This window comes from Pipistrellus hanaki (assembly GCF_964339955.1).
Source record: "Pipistrellus hanaki genome assembly, chromosome: 8".
NCBI classification, from domain to species: domain Eukaryota; kingdom Metazoa; phylum Chordata; class Mammalia; order Chiroptera; family Vespertilionidae; genus Pipistrellus; species Pipistrellus hanaki.
This window is the reverse complement of record NC_140510.1, coordinates 37,969,075-37,983,284: the sequence shown is the minus strand read 5'-3', so window position 1 is coordinate 37,983,284 and position 14,210 is coordinate 37,969,075. Positions and strand designations below refer to the sequence as shown.

General features: G+C 32.7%; 1 protein-coding gene across 2 annotated transcripts in view; it reads right to left on the bottom strand.

Moving 5' to 3' along the window:
* Positions 1-14,210, bottom strand: part of PSMD14 (proteasome 26S subunit, non-ATPase 14) — a 78,936-nt gene that overhangs the window by 12,502 nt on the left and 52,224 nt on the right. For both annotated transcript variants that reach the window (XM_084891561.1, XM_084891560.1), the window contains 3 exons: positions 9,144-9,251; positions 3,899-3,973; positions 265-390 (listed from right to left, as the gene is read on the bottom strand). In XM_084891561.1, coding sequence (XP_084747687.1) covers positions 265-390; positions 3,899-3,973; positions 9,144-9,251 — 309 coding nt within the window. The remainder of the gene's footprint in view (positions 1-264; positions 391-3,898; positions 3,974-9,143; positions 9,252-14,210) is intronic.

Sequence of the window (14,210 nt, the reverse complement as noted above, 5' to 3'; positions counted from 1 at the left end):
ATGGGCCAAACCTAGCAGGCTGCCTGGTTGGTTTGTAAAGTTTTACTAGAACACAGCCTCACTCCTTCCTCTATGAGCTCCTACGCTGGAAGAGCAGAGTAGAGTAGTTGTGACAAATCCGATGGCTGCAAAGCTTAAAGTATTTATTATCTGATCTACAAATGAGGCCACTTTATTTTAACTAATTACATTTATACAATGCTTGACATGTAATCATACATATTCCAAAGACTATAAGAAATAAATGTTGGCAGTAACTTTTACCTTATTGTAATTCTTGGCTAATTCCAACATCTCTTTTACCACTGATTCATTGTGTTTACAGTGTTCACTGTAGTCCTGAAGTGTCAAACCTTCCATCCAACTCTTCTTATGCAAATTTAGCAACATCTAAAAAATATAAAGAAAAAATCATAATTTTCTTATAGGAGAATATGTCCTTCATTTATCCTGAGAACAATTTCACAAAAATGTTTGGAATTAATGAATTTAATTTTATTAACTTAAATAAACTCTAATAAGAATTCTCCTAAATTTATATAACTCAAGGAGTACTCTAGCCCCATTGACTTTATATTTGCTCTTTTTCTGCCTCAAAGACTATTTTCCTTATCTTTGCATGGCTTACCTGCCTCACTTTCTTAATGATAGGTGCCTTCACTAACCATGCAATAAATAAAGCCCACCCACACTATCTTAAATATCTTTCTTGCCTTAACCTGCTTTATTACTTTTATAACACCATCAACATCTGAAATTTTTCTTTTTTTTTTTCCTATATTTATTTTAGTTGAATTTATGGGAGTTACACTAGTCAATTATATAGATTCTAAGAACAATTTTATAATTGTTCTTAGTGGCCCAGTGCACAAATTCATGCACATTGAAAGGAAATTAATTAGAATACTGTACTATTGCTATTCACCCTTTCTCTATAAATAGAAGAATCAACCAAATTCATGATTGACAATGACAGATCAAAACACACGCGTGTGATTGGCACCAGTGAGAGCTTTATATGTATCATGCATGAGCAAGTCAATTTAGCCTTTAATCTATACTAATAAAAGGGTAATATGCAAATTGGTCAGGAGGCCCTCATAGTAATGAGCGAACATCAGGCTGCCATGGGGCAACAAGGCCAGCAGAGAGGGTTAGTGAGAGACGACCAAACGACTGAACAGCAGGCTGCATGAGGCGACAAGGCCGGCAGGAGGAGCAGTGAGGGGCGACCCAACTGCTGGCTGAATAGGGCGACCAGGCTGGCAGGAAAGTGAAAGGTCCCATTTACTGAGTGACTTTGTGTCAAACTTTCTGAGTTTCAGTTTATATCATTTATTAATTGAGGACTTGAATTAGATAATCTCTAAATTTCTTTCAAATTCTAACATTCTATTTATAATTTTAAAAATAAACAAATTAAACTTTTAATTCTGACAATTAAAAATTCTTAATTGTCAGAATGGAAAGTCATGACATTGGGAAGGAAATGAGAAACTCATCCACTTTGCAATCACATTAGCAAATTGGGATCAGACCCTATGAGTGATCATGAAATTAAACACCCTAGTTCATTGTTTTCCTAACTGGACTCCTACTTCTGAGTACATATTCTTGGAAGTTCTTAAGTTCTCAAGTTTTCAGTCTTAAGATAGTTTTTCTTAAAGTCTTACTCTAAAGTTGTTCTTCATTTGCAGACTACCATTGAATAAAAGTTTTTTAAATGATTAATATCATTATCCAATGTGAAAACAAAAATGGTGACTACAGAATGATTATTGTTGAGCCAGTATATTTAAGTGAGATCCCTGAGCCATAACATTTAAAGACACAGTTAGAAAAACTACTCTACCCATTTAGAGGTTTGCAATCACCCATGGCACAAAGTTCTTTTTATGCTGGAGAAGAAACCACATGTCAAAAATCATTTGAGACTTTGAAAGAAATAAAATCTCCAAATTCCTCCATATACCTCCTAGGGTCTAAGGGAGCAAAGAAGAATAGTTTGGGGAGAGGGGGGATTTCTGGAAAATTCCTGCACAAGGAGCTACAATTTCTTTGATTTCTTCCTATCTTTGGCACTGATAATTTTCTAGAAAATATATCCTTGGGAAATTTCAATGCAGCTGCCACTATATGTGCTATAAAGCTACCTGTATCTAAGTGTTGAGAACTGGATTTTCCTACCACTTCAAAAGCAAAGGAGCAGGATATCCCTGCCACGGGGATTCCATTGTGGTCCTAAGATAAGGTTTGAAATTAAGTATACAGGTTGATAGGATAAGAGTAAAGGCAAAGCTTTTGGTAATGAGAAAGCACCTGATCTGAGCTACTAGAAGTGTAATTGTAACATTAATTAATTTATATATTTTTATGCATGATTTTTAAGCCAAGGATGGTGGTTAAGTGTATGTGATAGGAAAAATAAATAACTAAAAAATTTTAATGTAATTAGTTGAATTATTTCTAAAAGTTGGATATAAGATATCAAGACTGGTCGGGACCGGTTTGGCTCAGTGGATAGAGCGTCAGCCTGCGGACTGAAAGGTTCCGGGTTCGATTCTGGGCAAGGGCATGTACCTCGGTTGCGGGCACATCCCCAGTAGGGGGTGTGCAAGAGGCAGCTAATCGATGATTCTCTCTCATCGATGTTTCTAACTCTCTATCCCTCTCTCTTTCTCTCTGCGAAAAATCAATAAAATATATATTTTTTTAAAAAGATATCAAGACTGATAAACTACTTATATATCTGAATGTATTTTCCAGTTTGTGTTTAAGGAGTGCCCCCTTTCACAGCAGGTTGCTATTCTATGCAAAAGTAAAAATAACTGATGAACCTCTGATACAGCCTGACTCCAAGGCTTGTCATACTGAGATGTATGTTTGGAGCAGTGAATATGTGATCTGTTCAACTGTTTTCTCATGGAATTAATCCTTTGTGTGTACAATATTTAGAAAGTTTAATATAAACTCTGATTTGGTCTGTTGAATCTTAGAGAAATATATATGAAGGAAAATGTTAAATGTAACCAATCTTTGAACGCTTTAACTTTTAAAATTGCAAATGTTTTGTATTTCTCTATTTTCTAAGGAATGATAAACTTTTTAAATGTAAAAATTAAAAAAAAAAGTGATGGAAATGTACTTCAAACTATCAACTAAATCTACCATAACAGCCTTGGCTGGTGTGGCTCAGTTGTCTAGAGTCGTGCTGTACACCTTAAGGTTGCCAGTACCACTCCATCAGGGCACATACCTAGGTTGTGTGTTTGATCCCGTCAGGTAATGTACTATAGGCAATTGAGTGATGTTTCTCTCATACATCAATGTCCCCCCGTCCCTCCTTCCTTCTCTCTAAATTAAAAATTATATAAAATTAAATTAAAATCTAGCTCTAAGTATCTGAAAATGTCAAACTGCATTTCCATTTTAACTCACCTTTAATTTACCCTAGGTATACATGATACTTTTTAAAAAGTAGTACACAATTACAATCTAATTCATTCCTTTCCAATGTGGAAAAATGTTCAGTATTTATTGGAGAAGACAAATTATTTTATTGGAGAAGACAAATTAACCAGAAAAATCACAGAACTAGGGGTTTTTATAATTTATCATAAAACCAAACTGAAACATTTATTTCCCACTTTCTCTCCCACCTTGGCACCAACAGTAAGGTAAATATTTTACCAACAGTAAGGTAAAATATCTTCCAATATAACCCAATAAAACATTCCTTTCTTTTACTAGTATGTTAAAATTCATCAGGAATAAAAAAAAAATTGGAACACTTCCATGAAATAGGTCAAGAATTCAAATTCAAATGTACCAGGTCGTAGTTTAAATGGTATGAAAAAGACATTTTATTCTCCTCTATAACATAAAAACTTAAACTTACCTTCTGTTCTAGTTCATTTTTCCGATAGTTAATAGTAATAGAGTAATAATGTCTGTTTAGTCCATGAATTAATGCCTATATAGACAAATGATTTGAAAAAGGACAAATTAATATTTTTCACTTATTAAAATAAATACAACTGTCTGAAACTGTTAACATATCCTATAGACAATATCTTCATTATCTTCTAAAAAAGGCATTTTATCCTAGTGAAGAGTAAATTATTTTTTCTCTGAGCTAAAAGTTCAGAATAAGGTTTATAGGTATGGGTCACACATTCTTCAAAGCATGATCTAGAGCAGCACAAACTCAACAGTTTCAGTAGCTTTGTTCAATCAGAGACAGGATTTGACCTCATCATAATCTAAATTAGACATTAATTATTCATAACTTATTAAGCCTAATTTTCTGATAGTTTTGAGGACCTTTGTTATTTCAAAATTAAAGCCTAAAAAGTAATAATAAGATACTTATTTCTTCACACACAATATTAATGTGGGATCTCCCTTCTTCTTAATTCAGCTCTAACAGATTCAAATAATTGTGTCCCCACATGTCTCCCAATGAACAAAGTAGTTTGTCTTACTGGGTCTATTTAGCTCATGCTCAATCTCACTAACCAGATATCCCTTCCACCCCCTAACTGCACTTGATCTCCAAGACAAACAGGCAAATCATAATAAAAATTAAATTAATGGCATAGCTTTATTAAGAAACAATAACCCTGCTTGTGCTAGAATCCATTCACAACTGCTCAAATATCTAAATCCAGCCAAAAAAGTTCAAAGGAGGATCAGAATTGCATTCTGAGGGACCATTATCAGCCTACTACATACCTCGGACATATTTTCAACAAGTATAAAAATAAAGAGGGTTTTAGGGTTAACTCTCAGGAAACAAAAGATAAAGCAAACCAAAACAATTGTCACGCTCTCTAATTATTACATTTTTAGAGTGTAGGTGTTACAGTATTGAGGTAGAAGGGGTGAAAAGGAATTATTTAATAAGCACCTAGCATCCGCTTTATATAGTAGGTCTTCAAATCGTCACAACAATCTAATAAGTAGGATGGTTCCTTTTGTATTTTATCAGATAGGAAAATAAGACAATAATCTTAAATTGTCCTGGTTTATAGCTAATAAAAGGTAAAGCTCGGATTTGAATCCAAGTCTTTCTGATTCTAAAATTCATGTTTTTTTCTGCCATACAATGCTATAATGTGTCTTAGGAAATTCTTGGGTTAAGTCTTTGAATTTTAAGTTCTCAGGATAAAAACAAAGCATAGCTGAGTTTGCTAGCAAAAACCACTCCATAAATACTAAAATATTTTAATATATATTGTAATAAGACTCTTATATACTTAACATTTGCTATAATAAAATGGTTGATATACAAAATTACTAAGAGCACCTATTAAATCCTTATCCATTTTAATAATCATCATTTAAATTTCATTGTATAGAAATGCTGCACTGTAGAGATAAAAAAGTAGAACTAATGAGGGCCTTTCTTAAGTACTCATCTTTATGCAAATTAGGAAAAGTATCTGCCTGGTGGAAGAATTAGAAAAAGGTGCCTCGTCCTCCAAGCAGACACAGCCTGGCTGGAGAGTGGAGCTTAGACTAGATTTCTGATGCCAACTGCCCCCTCATCCAAGTTCCTTTGTGCAATATCCTAACTACACAATTCTACATATTGACCATGCAGTTAGTAACAGCCATGGTCAATAGTTCTAGAAGTCAGCCAATAGGCCCATAGACAGGTCCATATTCTGGAGATTAACTGTACTGCTGAAATATATAGTTTGGTATTTGAAGGGACTACCTACTTGATTTTCAATTACATTATTTAGATAAAAGTATTAAAACTAATAGAGGCAGTGTGAAAGATTAGCAGGTATAACGACAAAGCAAACATAAGTTTAAATCAAATGATATCTTCAAGCAGTCTTCTAATTTTTTCTCATCTGCTGTGTACCCCCAGTGAATTTAGCACAAATTAGAAATGAATTAGCCATGTGCAGTCCGCTTCCACACAAGCCCAAAAAGCACAGCTTATTGTTCAGCTCAGTAAAATAAGTTCTCTCAAATTAACCAATCTAGTTGAATTAAATTATAAGTTGTGGTTGCATATGCCATATGTATGATTAGTTTTATCAAGAAAGAGACTAACCTTTTGAAAGGGTCAAATGATGAATTAAAGACAATATACTAGCAAATGCCATAGTATGTTAGGTAGAGAAAGGAGAAAGTCATGTAGCCAGAAAGTTTCTTAAAACATCAACACTTAAGTTACAATTAACAAAGATATAGCAGAGTTAGGAAAATTTAGGCAGTTCTTCATTAAAACAGAGTTATGTTCAGCTTATTCATTACTTGGCTATGTGAAATCTCCAACAGTATCTCACAGAAGAGCGCTCTAAAGCACAGTTCTTCCTATAACATATACTGTGGCTAAATAAGCGTCTGGCGTCTGACCAATTTTTACTGCACCACTTGTAGGACAATATACTTTTATTTATTTACAAAGCTTAGCTTACTTGGCTCTTGGATATCCTGACCCTTTTTTTTCTTTGCTCAAAGCCTGCTACCCTTTCAAGAAGAAAGTTCTGCCTAGGTTGAAACTCAGTACCAATCTAAGATGCTATCTATTCTAGAGGAAGAATGGTTTAGAGGAGGAACTGGACAAAGCGGAGTTTGGAGACCCTTCCTGCTGATTAGCTTTAAGGTTGTTTCAATGCTTTTCTAGTTAATCTTTAGAGTAGAGCTTATAATTTTGTTAGTATGACAAATTTAAAATACTAGTACACAAATAATCACCACAGTGAAGTAAACTTCAAAATCAATCATCTAAATTATTTATATTTCCATATTCACAAAATAATGCAGTCTCATATATTAACAAAAAAGTCTATAGTGAAGTCATTATACTTTCCCTTCTCTACCAGGATTACTAATGGCTTCGCTTATTTAAAACACTAAAGTTCATATAAACTTTGTCTATTACTTTGTCTCGTGGTAGATACTTCAACATTGTAAGTGCTTTAAAAATAACATTTTCTAAAAGCAGTTTGTTTCACTGTAGAAAGTTAAAGAAATATTTGAAGAAGGAAAAAATAAGAAGAAAAAAATATTCTTCCATCCAAAGGTAAGTAATACTAATATTTTGGTATAGATATATAAGTACAGTTTATAATATATTTTTGCAACTTATATATATTTTACTTTATAATCTTTTTCTTACTTAATATATTAGAAACTTTCCAAATTATTAAATATCACTGTCCAAAAGAATCAGAATTTTTCAGCATTACTATAAAAATAATAGTAAAAAAAAAAAAAAAAAAAAAAAAAAATCAGCATTAGAAAAGCATAGTGACCACCAGCATGAGTGATGGTTGCTGTCAGGCTTCCTTTCCCACTACTTGACAGTTGGTTTAGAAGCAAGATCCATCTCAACACTAACTAGTTTTCCTTCATAATAAAAAGCATGTCCTTTATGAAGAATTTCTGATGACTGAGTTAAAACTTCTGTTAATATGTCACCACATTCTTCTGGGTTGCTTTCTTTGTAGCTTATCTTAGAAAACTAATTGTTTTAAATACACGTGTAGGTTTGTTCTGCTACTTTTTAGCTTGATTCCATTTGAGTGTTTTAATACTGAAAGTGTCTTAATACTGTAAAACACCCAGATATATGTCATTCTGATGGGCGCTATATAAACTGTGAAATAAATATACTTACAGATTTTAATTGGAAGGCAAAACAAACTAAAATAAGAAAAACTAATGATGCTTTATAAAGTCCTTCTCAAGTTACAGACTATAAATTAGGACCAAAAAAATACAAAGTGGACAGGGTAGAATAGAAAGAAGCAGATTTTTTATATTGATTATACTCATTTTTTTCAGGTTAAAAAGCGGTTTAAATTTAAAAGATGAAATCTGCAACAGGTGGCTGTTGACTTGCAATTAGTGAAAACTTCTGGCAGAAACATACCATGAAGTAATCACAATGATCTTGGATTGTGAGATGCTACTTAACCTTTTGCAAAAAAATAATGAAGTAGTATGATGCTATGGGGGTTTATAAGGAAGGCCATTATCACAGGCTAACCAGGTCCAATAATATACTCTCTTGGAACATGCAAGCTTGGGCTTGTCGGTACCCAATCAAAAACACTGGTGGCTTATTTCATACTCATTATACTTCGCAGTTTTCCCTGTCTTATAAAAAAATCCTCCCCCCCCGAAAGTGACACACCTCAAATCCTTTGAAACAAAACATTTCACTCTGATGAAGCTTTCAGATTACTTTTGACTGCTTGCAGAAGTAAACTTTTAAAAGTACAATTATCAAGTATCAAAGTATAGCAAAGACTTAATCACGAATAACTACTAAAAGTACAGTTATCAAAGTATAACGAAGGTTTAACCATGGATTACTAAAGCCACAACTCCCCAAAGACAATGGTACCACAGTGTAAGGTTTCAGAGGTGGAACAGCAATAGCTACTATAAAGACTCTGTCCTACGTGTTCTATCTAACCAAACATGGTATTTCTGTCCCTTTAATTAATCTTCAGAGAAGCAATTAACTATATAGACACAGGTTGTGGTGCATTTAAAAACACATTTAAAATAATTTTTGCAGATTATAAAGATTTGTGTAAAAACAATGAGGCATGTGAATGATACAAAGAAAACATTAATCACTCAGGAGGATATTAAGTGTTCAAAACTGTAACGGCTGACATCATTTCAAACAAGATATAAATGCTAATCAAAGGTAATATATAAATATGTTTTGTAGGACTTGTTTTAAAGGTGAGGATTAAACAGAAAAAGTAGGAAAAAATTAAGTACTATTTGGGAATTGTTTCTGGACACCTCTTAAAATTTACATCAATTATGAATGACACCTAATGCACTCACCTGGAACTCGATTGATCCTTTCCTACCACTGTTAACCAGCAAAGCCATAAGGTTATTTCAAGATAAAGGTTATATATGCTCCCCAAAAGGGTGTCCTCAAACTATTAGGAAAGTTAAAAGACTATCCTAAAAACTGGTTCCCATATAAGCAAATCTAACTTTTCAACAATATTTCCATAATCTTTTAAAACACAAAAAAAGCAATCATATACAAGTTAAAATGCTAAGTGCTAGATCTCAGAATGGCCATTTTTAACAGCTTTTAAAATGTAAAACATAGTTTTTAACACATTATCAAGTAGGGGAATTACCTGGATAGATGGCTTGTTTAAATGACCCAGATTTGAGGTTGTTTGTCTTGGTTCATGTCCTAGGACCATCATATTAGCATTGATCAATCTGAAGGCATCAATAACAACCTGTAAAAACAAGGTGTCAGGTCAATTCTCTTTTAAAAAGCAAGTGATGATGCCAAGCAACAGTGGACAAGGCATGATCAACTTGCATCTGTTTCTGGCCTATTTCCAGAAAATCATTTAATTATAATATTAATAAAAAAGAGCCTCCTGCTGACTGTGCCATCAGCACACCACCCTCAATCTTGTAATGTAAGGTGACACCAATTATTGCAATTTTCATACGGCAGTAAAGAAAAATATTAACTTTGCATCTTTATTATTGAAGTGCTTCATTACTAAACTTACACTAAACAGCCTTCACTGGTGTGCATATGTTTGTCACCTAATGTTTACCTAATCAAAATGAATGACAAAGAGAAACTAAAACTGAAAGTGAGCACAAGCTAAGGGACCACATCTAAAGCCCAGTCCTGTCACATCAATTATCCCACCACAGTACTTGAAATGACAACAAAATTACAACCAGCAAGGCACTTGCTCCATGTATTCTCTTCTAGTCAGATACCTTTTACTTCTTGTGGCTATGAAAGACTGTATCTTGTGTGATGGCCTTAAGTGTCCAAGCCACTGTCAAGAATAGGCAGCAGAACACAAGAAAACCAAGGTCAATCTGTGCTTTAAGCCAGGAACATGGTAATGGCATGGCATACAGTTCACAGTAAAGAAATAACATTAGGAATCCTCTTTGTGCTAAGAGTATTCAATATTTCTGTATAAAAAAGACTTTAAATTCTTACATGATACAATGTCATCTGTTAGCTCATATATTAAGAGACTTAACAAGAATCACATACTGTCTTATAGCTTTTCTCTGTTCATTACCATGGATTTGAAAGAATTCATTAAAGCTTTTAAATTTGTAAAGTTTTAAGTAAAGCACCGGGACTTGCCTCTTTCAGGGAATTGAAATCAATTACCAAGAGAATAAACTCAATACATTTATTTATCACATAAAAACAATCTTAAAGCAGGATAATACAGTATTTTTAAACTTGTTTTACATAGTGTTAAACAACTGGGATTTATTAACATTTTAAAAGCTATTGCTATTTAGTGGGTTCTCATTTGTACATGTTGTCTGCTAAAGAACAAAATTTAAAGAAAGAGAAAAAACAAAAATCTCCTTCCTAAAAGGCTGCCACAAAAAGTCAACAGTATCAGAGTACAAACTTAAACCAAGCATTAGGAAAAAGTGAGTCAATCTAAGACCTCTACCTACTCTAAGGCAAAACAAAACAAAACAAAAAAACAAACCCACAAAATCAACTTTGAAGTTTGCTTTTATTTCTAACAGTTTGAAATTCCCCTAAGGTTTTCCTTTTGCCTCAAAATAAAACCAAGTATCCCCAAAACGTATGATTTAATAGTTTGTAAAACTATTTTTTTAATACAGAAACTACAATCCAGACTTAACTTTCATATTTATATATATAAATATGTCCCTCATCTATATACTTAAAAATTTTTTCTAATTATATTTATCCATACAGCAATTATAAAAATAGGTATTAATATTGGACATTATAATACTTTAAAAGAGTTGTCTAACATTTTCTACTAAAAAGCACATAAAATGAGATGAAATTAAAATGTTGTCAAAAGAAAAGTGACCATTTTGACAGCTGTGCAACTAAAATACAGAATTAAGAATTGCCACTCTTACTACTAGTGGTAAATACATAAGAGCAAAGTATCATTTTGATCCAATTGTTTTTAGAATATTTGGTTTCCATTTTAAAATTTCAGTAAAATGATTTGTAGGAAAAAACACTCTACGAAAACATGAAAATTCCATATTTATAAAATGCCTAATTTTTTTTATATTGAACTCTTTCAAACGAAAACAGAATACAGTTACTTGACATGCAAAAATATCTGTAATATTTCTCTGGAATATTATAAACAGGTGTGAAATTTCATAAAAGAAGGAAATTAAAATACCAGTTAAGTATATATCATGATCAATTAAAAACAAATGGGAATAAAATTTTAAAATTCTGTTATAAATTAAGAGAAAAATTCAACAACTTAATATACTGTTCAGCTAATAAATGATGGCCTATGTGAAACACCATGCTTAGGTGGACAATTCCTGAGTAGCAATATGATAGCCAACAGAAAATAAATACTTTACACTAAGATTAAAGGAATCTGCTGCCATCACTATAGCAACTGCCTAAGGAAACTAACATGTTCAACAACCTGCAGACCAAAATTAGACTTAGTATGCAATAAAAACATAAATATGACAATAAAGTATACCTTTTAATTTCTGTACAATTTTATAATTGCTTTATGCACTGTGAGAATATGTGGGTTTCTTCTTTAGAGCAACCTATCAAAATAGACTCATTAATGTCCAGTACACTAATGAGCAAAGGGTAAAGAAGGTGTTAATTATGCCACTGCAAGATTCAAGAAAAAGCCCCAGTGAGCACTTGGAGGTGTGTACAAGCTGAAGGCGTCTCTCCATGTTTATGTATTTCAGTATGATGCAACAGAATGACAGCAAAGTGGTCACTCCATGGGTAAGAAGGAAAAGCTTGGATACAATATACTGAACAAAGAACCCCCAATGATTGATTAAGGCATGAGAGGGAGGAACAGGGCAAATAATCCATTTTTTGGAGCGATATTAATTTTCTAAAGAGTTTGTTTTAAAGTAAACATATACATTAAACCAGTTTAGTTTATGTCTTACAAGTCCAAATAGGAATTTAGCCAAACAAACAAACAAAAAAACTTAACATGAAAACTACCTATTTAATAACAAAACCTTGTAAGCTAAAGTATGAAGAATATTTTCAGGAATATGATGCTACACTTTTATAATTCCCTTCCATGCTGTTGTCCTACACACCATGCTGAATCTCTACTCACCAGCCTGACCGTTTAATTTTTCTGGTACAAGTGCCTTGAGACTTTCCAGAGGTCACTGCAGCAGCAGACAGCTTATAACAAAACCATTAGCAGTCTGGCTAGCTTAGGGAAACCTCTTACTTTCCTTTTTTGTTTATTATCACTGCATGAATCTGCAGCATATGATAGTTTATAATTTCTCAGGCTTGTTAAATTCATGTTAAAGGTCTGTTTTCTTGTTGAATAAATTTTGTTCATATAATGCTGCCTATTTCATACACTCAGTCTTTAATAGCACCTTTGGTCTATGCGCAACTCACAGATCAAAACAGAGGACTAAAATAGGGGTTGATGATGCTATTTACATGTGTGATTCCTGCTGTCTTCTTGTTAGTAGCTTTAATATAATAGAAGACCTTGTCTGTTTTGTAATTAACACATCTTTACTGGAGAGATATTTGGAAGTGATTGCTGTGAATATACTGGTTAGTAAAATAAACACAATCACACACCACTTTCTGTTATCAGACAAATTTGTGAATTGTACACATTATATTCCAGATCAACAAACTGTGATATAACAGCCAAGTAGAAGACACATATTTATATAACCCTTTATTTTTCTGAAAATATGTATTCATTCTGACCTTGCAAATATAATTAGCTTGTGGGATGTGCAGATTTCGGTATCATGGTTGCTTTACTAATTGCAACTCTTGGAAATAGACACTAAATATTTGGAAGCTGCCAATACAAAATAAAAACTACATCTTTTTTGTACATCTGTCTTAGCTTATAAAAGCAAAATAGTTTTAAAAACAATACTGTGTTCCATATTTATTCCAAGCACACTCAAGGGTCAAGAACCTATCATTTCAACTTAATAATGAATATAGTTTAGGACTCAAAACTAATTATTTTTTAATTCTGCTTAATTCATATTTTTGGCTTTTTTCATGAGTATAGTACAGTTTATCCCATATGCTATTATTTTTAAATTTGTGTTTTCATATCAACTGCTAGGTTACTGAAAGACTAAATTACATTTCTAAAACACCAATCTATAATTTCAAATTTTTACATTCAAAGGAATTTATATTTTTAAATAACTAACAAATTAGTTAATACAAAGGAAAAGGTGTTTGAAAGAAAAATGTATAGCATTTCTGTCAGTAGTTATATAATTCATAATACCCCCTTCTCTTTTTTAACAGTAGCTGCTGCCTTTAGCATTTACAATTGTACTTACATTGAAGTCAATGACTATGGAAATGTTTAAATAGAAAATGAACTAGAATAATTTTTTTAAAGCTTGAAAAAAAGTTTTAAACTTCAAAATCAATGTCAAACATCAGAAAAAGGAAAAAGAATTACAATTCAGTTACAGCTAAGTTACATATTTATACTTACATAAACCTACCACCATATAAAGTAAGTCTCTGAATAAAAACCCAGGTGTGGAAAGAAAAGCAACACCCCATATGAAATATCCTTTACCACCTAGAAATGACCTGTTATCAACTGCTTAGGCTGTTTCCAGATTCTTTAAAAATTAAGGGTGCATGTGACCTGGGCAGTACTGCTGGGGTTTGTGGCCATTTCGTTACTTCTGCTGCCATGCACTGCCAGGCATGTATAAGAGAAAAACATCTATGTCTCTTGTAAACCCACAGCATAAAAAATTCAAAGAAACCTTACTTTTTATGTCATTTCCAATGAAAGGCACTAAGAACTAAAACTGACGCATGCCAAATGCATATCACTGAATTACTGTGATTTCTTAGTCTCGAGTTTGCAACATGAAAATTATTTATAAAATGTCAATTTTAACTTTGGAAAAGAAATTCCTATGTGTATGTACATTTTCTTTCTTCATCCTTGGAGAATTGCTTACTGTAGCTATAGATCTGTAGTACAACTTCAATATATTTGGAGGAAAGCGGGACGGGGTGTAACGAGCATAGTAATGTACTTTTTCTGACAAGTGAAAACTTGCATCAAAATTTAGGCAGAAAAAAGACAAGTTTTGAACATATATGCCTTAATGAAAAAAACAAAACAAAACTGATCTTTAGAAACTAGCATGGCAAAAGGTAATTA